We start from the raw sequence: 8,622 nt of genomic DNA on the forward strand, positions 1-8,622 counted from the left end.
GGCAATACAGTGGAAAACAGGTAAAAATCCTCCATAAGAAGCTGACCACTGCAGGTCAGAAACACCAGGAAGACATTATAAACTCGGGAGAGAGCAGAAGTGGAGCCTGGAGATTAAATCTAGGCAACTTACACTGTAGTTTGACCAACTTATAAGTATATCTCTGTCTTCCTTTCTTTCTGGTGGGCATTAATCTACCTGGCAACTATGGGGGAAATTTTAAGAATGCATTTTTAATGTTTTAAAAATAATTTTTCAATAATAATTTAAAAATAAATAACATTTGAAAGTAAGTGTCACCCTAGTATGGAAAACCAAGTCTGTACATAAGCAAGAACAGCCCTGATAGGACAGGTTCTTTTCTATGTCAGAACACATACATAAACACACACACATACACACACGCATGAACACATACACATGAACATACACACATATGAACACACACACATGAACATACATACACATGAACACACACATGAACACAAACACATGAACACAAACACGTGAACATACATACACATGAACACATATACATGAAGATATACACACATGAACACATACACACACACACATCCCAACAGCTGGTGACTGGCACACAGATTCATACACAGTGACACAAAGCTCCAAGGTTGGGCCCCAGAGGCATATATAAGGGTCACAACTAACTTCAAAAATCAAATTATTTTAACTATGATAGCCTTTTTAAAACCTATGTGAGGCAGAGATGGCTGAGCAGGTAAGGATTCTTGCCATCAGCCCAGCGACCTGTGTTCGATCCTCAGAACCCACGTGGTGGATGGAAAGAGCAGTTTCTGCGAACTGTCCTCGGGCCCCACAGGAATGCACACAGAAAGCTAATATTCTTTGGTATCTAAGACTCTACATCTCCTTTGCCGTGGGTTCCCTGCTTGCTGACCTTGCTCTGTGCTGCCACAGTGCAGTGGGCTCACCCGGGGCCCCAGCTCCCAGGCCTCTGCAGTTAGACTACTTACTGTATTGTATTTCCTTACAGCTGGCGTATATTGGATACCTGATGCTCTTCAACTACATCGTGTTGGTGAAGATGGAGCGCTGGCCTTCCACTCAGGAATGGATTGTCATCTCCTACATTTTCACTCTGGGAATAGAGAAGATGAGAGAGGTAATATCTTCATAAATGAAAACGTAAGGGAGATGTTGGCTCATTGTATCTGAGGAGGAAGAGCCAAGAGGGGAGTATGGGGTCCAAATTAGCCCCAAACTGTGTTCTGGAGAGCTGCTGAGGGCTGCTGCTCTCCTCTGTGTCAAACCTAGAGAGGTATCCTAGGGCAATTAAGTCTATTTCCTGCTTACATGCTTTTTGCTCCAAGACGTTCTCCAGTGGGCTTCGATATCATTTACACCTCTCTCTTCTCATCCCTGTGAGGATGACGCTGTAAATTTTGCTATTCTTAACTCCCATCTCAGCCCCTTACTTGGGATCTCCTTGGACACTGTCCACCAATCCAGTGTCACCTCTCCAAATGGGTTTCAGCAACTCGCCATCAAGCACAGGTCCCTGAGTTCAATGCCCAGAACCCACAGGGTGAGCAGAGAGAAATAACTCCTCTGCATGGATCCTTTTGTTCAGTTTGTTTTTGAGTTGGTTCCTTCTTGATGTCTATCCTGCACATCCTGATCGTCCGCCAGCCTTCCACCCCTAGGGAGCATCATGGAGGCTGGATACACAGTTGTGGTATTTCAGGTTGAGGATGTAGTAGCCTCTCTCCTCACCTAACCACCAGACAGCCTAAGAAATACCCACCCCATATGACATGTTTGAAGTCAAAGCTAACCACATGGACAGGACATTTTATTCAGTGCTAAAAAAGAAATGAGCCATGAGGCTATGGGAAAATGTAGGTGTGTAATCATAAAAAGAAAAAAAATCTGAACAGGATATATTCTTTATGATCCCAGACATGAAGTTCTGGGGAAACTTGTGGGGGAGCACTACGAAACCAGTGAGATAGGTGGTTGCCCGGGTAGGATTTTGGAATGATGGTAGGTGAAAACTAGGGCTTCTAAGGGCACAAAAATTCCTTGTACACCTTTCTAGTGATGGATTCAAATTGTTCTACATAGGTTCAAACCCATAGAGTGTACCCTGATGTGAACTGTAGTCTCTGAGTGATAATGTGTCAATATCAATCCACCACTTAAGCCCCTTTGTAGGAATCCACACTTACCATAGAAAGTGCCTTCTGCGAGCTTAGTACTGCTCCAAACACTTAAGTTTTAGAAAGGAAGAAAGGAAGGAAGGAAGGAAGGAAGGAAGGAAGGAAGGAAGGAAGGAAGGAAGGAAGGAAGTGAGAGAGAGAAAGATAGAGAGAGAGAAAGGAAACAAGAAATAAGAAAAAAGGGGGAAAAGAAAAAGGAAAAAAGAAAATAGAAAAAGAAAGGCTAACCCCAGCTGCCCTTTTGATTCCGAGCTTCTAAAAGCTCTGTGGTCAAGAAACAGTCCACAAGAGGGCGCAGCAATCCTGCCCAGTGCGCTCCACAAGTCCAACCTCACCAGAGAAAACCTGCGTGGAAGGAAGGCAGGCTAGCAAGGTTGAAGCGACTCCTCTGCTTGTTCCCTGGAGCTGCAGTGAGTGGGCGGGGCCTTTTCAGTAGGAAACGTTCCTGTCAAGGCTGCGGTTCTGGGAGCCCCCGGAACAATCCTGGTTTCTTCATTACAGTGGGTGGGTACCGAAGGAGGCAGGGCCAGTTGTTAAAACCTACAAGCCCACCTTCGTCACCCAGACAGCTTCACAGACTGAATTTCATCTCTGGGATGGTTTCCAAAGAAGAGTGATGTGGTATCTATTAAACTTAACTGCACTGAGATTTACATACACACACACACACACACATACACACTTTGCATTCAGCACCTTTCTCTAGAGCTGTTTGGGTGCTATTTTCATTCTAATTAGCATTCCCCCATCCCAGAAGCTTGAGAGTGGTATACAAGTCTCAGTCTGATTAGACACTGGATTAAATGACCAGGGGACCAAGGCAGGGAGATGTCTGTGTTGCTGCAGCCAATTCTCTGCACTGGGTTCTGCCATTCAGAGGGCCTTCCGTTTCTTGAACAGTACCATGGACTTGTAAGCTGAAAAACAGAAATAAATTTGCCTGGGACTTTGTGTAGCTCTGAGAACTGAGCCTGCTTCCGCTAGGAGCCCTGCCGCCTTGTGATGCCAGCCAGTATTCTGGAGACTCAATACCCAGCCACATATTCCTTTCCCATCACAAGCAGAGGAGGGAAAGACTGGAGTGTGGAGACTGGAGTCTGTCCAGGACGAGGCTGGAAGAAGACAGGGAGCAGCCTGTACTCCGCGGACTGTTCTGGAGTAGCTGCCAAGTGGGCAGGCCGCCAGCAACCTCCAGCCCTGGCTATCCATTTCTTATGAAGCTGCGTGTCACGGCAGGCAGGGTGGGGCTCCCAATGCTGGGTCAGGACCCGGTCAGCTGAAGAGTGGTTGTCTCTGAGGAAGATGTGGGGAAGTGAAGTTGTGGCCATTTTTGTTTGTGTGCCTGACCTTTTTCTCTGCAACTGGTGAGGTCGCCTTTCCCCCTATCCCCCATGTCCTTACTTTGAACTCTGTAAGGAAAGGCTCAACTATGGAATGGGTGACAACTCCCACCAGCACTGGCCTTCCTGCCTCTTCGTGGTTGGTACACAAGCCCTTGGGAACTCAGATGCAAGATCCTGGAAGGATGGAAAAATTTGCATGCTTCCGTGCCTCCCAAGCAAACACAAGGAAGGCTGTGGTTTCATGTGCTGCCTTCCCATTCTCTTTAGCACATATTTCTGCATGTAGTCACCAGAGCCGGGCCACAGTAATCCCTTAATACTATGGAACTCTTTACAGCGAGCCTTAGTAGACGTTATCTCACCCAGTTCTCCCACAAGTCTGTGAGGGCAGCGGCAGCCATGATCACATCCATCCCCCGTTTACAGGTCTGGGAAATAAGATTGAGCAATTGTTTGGTATGCCACAACCAGAAAAAAAGTGAGCTAGGTCTGAAACCTCTTGGGTCATCTGAAACTCACTTCCCTTTCCACTCTCCCATGATGCTCTACTGCAGTGGTTCTCAGACTGTGGGTTTTGTCCCCCTTTGAATGACCCTTTCACAGGGGTTGCCTAAGACCCTCAGAAAATGCAGATATTTGTATTATGATTCATAGCAGTAGCAAAATTGCAGTTATGAAGTAGCAACAAAAAATGATTTTATGGTTGAGAGGGTCACTACAACATGACTGTATTAAAGGGTCACAGCTTCAGGAAGGCTGAGAATCACCGGTCTACTAGGTCCCAGGATTCTAAGGCCTGTGTTAAGGGATGGCTTAGCAGTGATGGGGCAGAAGAGGAACTCAGCCATTTACTCCTGGTTCACACCAACTCCCTCTTTCTCTATCTCTCTAGCTAGCTAGCTAGCTTAGGAAATGCAGTATAATTTACCTGTCATGAAAGGAACCCATGCTGAGGTGATGTTTGATGGTCCTTTGCTTTCACATACAACTCTAATCACCAACCACGTCATGGTTTAGGTTTTTAAAGAGCACATTGTGTGTTGTTGCTCAGGAAATAAATGGAAGGCTGGTGGCCACAGTGACGACAGGCATGCCATTAGAAAATAGGTGCTACCATGTGCCTTATCTAATGGGACTTAGAATTCAGTGGCAACCATGGGGGTGGAGAGAAGCCATTAATGGGGTTGTACTTACAGGTGATGCAAGAGAGGAATGGGAGGTGTCCTGTAGGAGTGGCCCGTGTCCCTTAGTGCTGAAGAACTGTTTACTTAGATGAAGATTTTGTAGCTCTGCAATGTGTTGGGAATACATAATGTTGTCGAAAAAGCCTGCAGTGCCTCAGAATTGCCAGACAATGCCAAGGATCAAACCTGTTGTTTACATCTGCCTCCAGACTGTGTGCACCTGGATGACCTAAGCTTAGCTCAATTGTAAATTCGTAGCATACAGGTATTCGAGTAGCCAGATAGCCTCTTATGTCTGCTAACAGACAAAGAAAGCACTTACCAGCTGAGCTGAAAGTATAGAAGAAGCCAGACCTAAGCCCTCTCTGCTGCCTCGTAGATCCTGATGTCGGAGCCGGGCAAGCTGCTGCAGAAGGTGAAGGTGTGGCTTCAGGAGTACTGGAACGTCACAGACCTCATCGCCATCCTTCTCTTCTCGGTGGGAATGATCCTTCGTCTTCAAGACCAGCCCTTCAGGAGTGACGGGAGGGTCATCTACTGTGTGAACATCATTTATTGGTATATCCGTTTGCTAGACATCTTCGGCGTGAACAAGTATCTGGGCCCATATGTGATGATGATTGGGAAAATGGTAAGCAAGGTCAACTGGTTCTGTGTTACCCATTCTCAGAGGCAGATCCATAATCATAGACAGAGAAATGTGAGTCATCTGGATTTGCTACCCCGGTCTGCAGGAGATGGCCCCAGGGGTGTTTGAGTTTTTAAATTCCCTTTGAGTGTTTTGTGAATTTGACTATAATTGCTATATAGAAACTAAAGAATTTAATCACCATCCACCGATTTACTAACTGAGGCATATGGAAAGATCACCTGCATTATGTCAGGCACAGGCTTACGAGTAGAGCAAAGCTGGGCAGTGGTACCATAGGCCTTTGATGCCAGCACTCAGGAGGCAGAGGCACACGGACCTCTGAGATCAAGGCCCCTTATCTACAGAGCTAGTTCTAGGCCAGGGCTACACAGAGAAAGCCTATCTCCAAAGAAAAAGAAAGTTGGGCAAAAATGCCATTTTGTGAGATTGGGGCAGAAGGAGAGGAAGGGAAGTATTTTGCATGCAGGGTGAAAGATGCTCAGAGAGACCTACAAAGTACAGAAAGACCACGGGTCACAATGGGTTCACTCAGGATGCTCACGGAGGCCAGGCTTGGAGGAGGACTTGGGCTCTGTCTTAGTCAGGGTTTCTATTCCTGCACAAACATCATAACCTAGAAGCAAGTTGGGGAGGAAAGGGTTTATTCAGCTTACACTTCCACATTGCTGTTCATCACCAAAGGAAATCAGGAGTGGAACTCAAGCAGGTCAGGAAGCAGGAGCTGATGCAGAGGCCATAGAGAGATGTTACTTACTGGCTTGCTTCCCCTGGCTTGCTGGGCTTGCTTTCTTTTAGAACCCAAGACTACCAGCCCAAGGATGGCACCACCCACGTTGGGCCTTCCCATCCTTGATCACTAATTGAGAAAATGCCTTACAGCTGGATCTCATGGAGGCATTTCCTCAATGATAACTTTCTTCTGTGGTAACTCCAGCTTGTGTCAAGTTGGCACTCAAAATCAGCCAGAACAGTCTCCAATAAAGGTGTTAACAGATTTTGAAGACTCCTAAAAGATGAGTTCTTGAGGTGACTTTCAAAGCTCCATGTGGTTGCCTCACTTAGATTCCCAACATTGGGATGCTAAGGATGCCAGATTCCAGGCCACCCAGGAAAGTTTGTCTCAAATGCCTGTGAAGGTAAAATAAGATCAAATAAAAATCTTTTTAAAACGGGGTTTTGGTCCACAAAGGGAAGATTGAGTTGAGCTGAGGTAGGGAGGTGGGATCTGAGTGCAGGGGATTTGTGAATACTGAGGGAAACCTGGCTCTGGGGAGCAAGGCACTTACTCCTTTAATTGTAGAAAAGAAAAAAAGAGAAAAGAGAAGAGAGAAGAGAGAAAAGAGAGAAGAGAGAAAAGAGAAGAGAGAAGAGAGATGAGAGAAAAGAGAAAAGAGAAAAGAGAAAAGAGAAAAGAGAAAAGAGAAAAGGAAAGGGAAGGGAAGGAAAGGAAAGAAGGAAAGGAAAGAAGGAAGGAAAGGAAAGGAAAGGAAAGGAAANGAAAGGAAAGGAAAGGAAAGGAAAGGAAAGGAAAGGAAAGGAAAGGAAAGGAAAGGAAAGGAAAGGAAAGGAAAGGAAAGGAAAGGAAAGAGAAAAGAAAAGAGGCTGGAGCAATGGCTCAGAGGTTAAGAGCACTGCTGCTCTTCCAGAAGACCTGGGTTCAATTCCAAGCATCCACGTGGTGGCTCATAATCAGCTATACCTGTAATGCTATGAGCTCTAATGCCCTCTTCTGGTGTGCATACTTATATGCACAAAATACCATATACATAATTAATAAATAAATAAGAGAGAGAGGAAGGAAGGAAGGAAGGAAGGAAGGAAGGAAGGAAGGAAGGAAGGAAGGAAGGAAGGAAGGAAGGAAGGGAAAAGAACCTCAAGGGGCAAGCTAATGTACTTCAGTACAAATGGCTGAGGGCTTCAACATTCTAGACTACATTTAGCTTCTAGAATTTTCCCACAAAGACTGAGCTGAGGTGGCCAGCATCAGTGTGAAGCTAGAGGGAGGAGTAGGTGAGGGTGCAGAGTTCACGAGCTCCTTCCCCAGAAACTCTAGAGATATCACCAGAGCCGGATGCCCACTTCTCTAAGTACATCCCTGACATGTGGAAAGCCAAGCATAGCCACCCTATCATAAGGGTCTCTTTGGTATCATCTCTACTCCAATCCCACATGCTGCTGAAACCAACGAGTAGCATCACAGATGCTCCAGTTTGCTGTCGCTGAAGATTTGCTATAGAGATCATTGTTAATTCAGTATTTATTAAATGTCTGGGTATGAATTCTACTGAAACGCATCTTAAGCAACCAAAAATCTTCCTATTTAAAAAAAAGAAAAAGCACCAACAAATGTACACAAAGAGAGGAAATTTTTTAATTCAAAATAAATTCCCTTTGCTCTTTGATATTCAGTTCACTGCCTTCTAAGGCAACAATGAACAATAAACGTACTTTGTAGAGCTGTGGTAATTAAGAATGGCACGTGCTAAACAATAGCTGGCTTTTAGTTGGCCCAGTTGGTAAATTATGTCTGTCGTTGTTATGTTTATATTGTTTTTTAAAGGACAATGGAGAAAGAAAAGTTTATAAACACTATTGTTCTCTATAACCAGCTGCTTCGGACGCAAACTTGGAATTACCACACCAACACTGATTAGGGTAAATGACACCAGACACATTCTAGAGAAGAAAAGGTTAGATGCTGGAGCCTAAGTTACCCAAACTGAACCCAGTTCAATTTGATATTGTTTGAGGAGGGGGCGTTAACATCATTTGTTTATTCTATTCTTATGTCTTTGTTTAATGATGGATTTGAGATTTGCATGGAAATCCTTACATCTAAAGGCAGACTGCGGGACAGACTGAAGGCAAGGGATCTATGCATCCCTGCTCTCAACGTAGATAGGAAATGTCTACATGGATTCTCTGGAGAGGACCGGCCTTTATGGGATTCTCAAGTCTTTTTCCAAGTAAAATGAGAAAAAATTATCAGACTGTAACAGCTGGGAAATCAGGGCAATTTTCCTCCACCTTGACATTCCTTTTCATTATTTTTAAAGTATGGCTCACTCACTATGTAACCCAATCTCACTGCCCTGCTGCCTTTGCCTCCTATGTGCTAGGACTACAAGCTTGCACACTACACTCAGTTGGGACTGTGTGGGTCTTTGCAGCAGAGACCTTGTCCTGTATCTCTCTCTCTCTCTCTCTCTCTCTCTCTCTCTCTCTCTCTCTCTCTCTCTCTC

At 45.1% G+C, this 8,622-nt stretch overlaps 1 protein-coding gene across 39 annotated transcripts in view; it reads left to right on the top strand.

The window, feature by feature from the left end:
* Nucleotides 1-8,622, top strand: part of Trpm3 (transient receptor potential cation channel subfamily M member 3) — a 533,889-nt gene that overhangs the window by 453,412 nt on the left and 71,855 nt on the right. For all 39 annotated transcript variants that reach the window (XM_029472394.1, XM_029472404.1, XM_029472405.1 and 36 more), the window contains 2 exons: nucleotides 1,016-1,144; nucleotides 5,108-5,359. In XM_029472394.1, coding sequence (XP_029328254.1) covers nucleotides 1,016-1,144; nucleotides 5,108-5,359 — 381 coding nt within the window. The remainder of the gene's footprint in view (nucleotides 1-1,015; nucleotides 1,145-5,107; nucleotides 5,360-8,622) is intronic.

This window comes from Mus caroli, chromosome 19, assembly GCF_900094665.2.
Source record: "Mus caroli chromosome 19, CAROLI_EIJ_v1.1, whole genome shotgun sequence".
NCBI classification, from domain to species: Eukaryota; Metazoa; Chordata; class Mammalia; order Rodentia; family Muridae; genus Mus; species Mus caroli.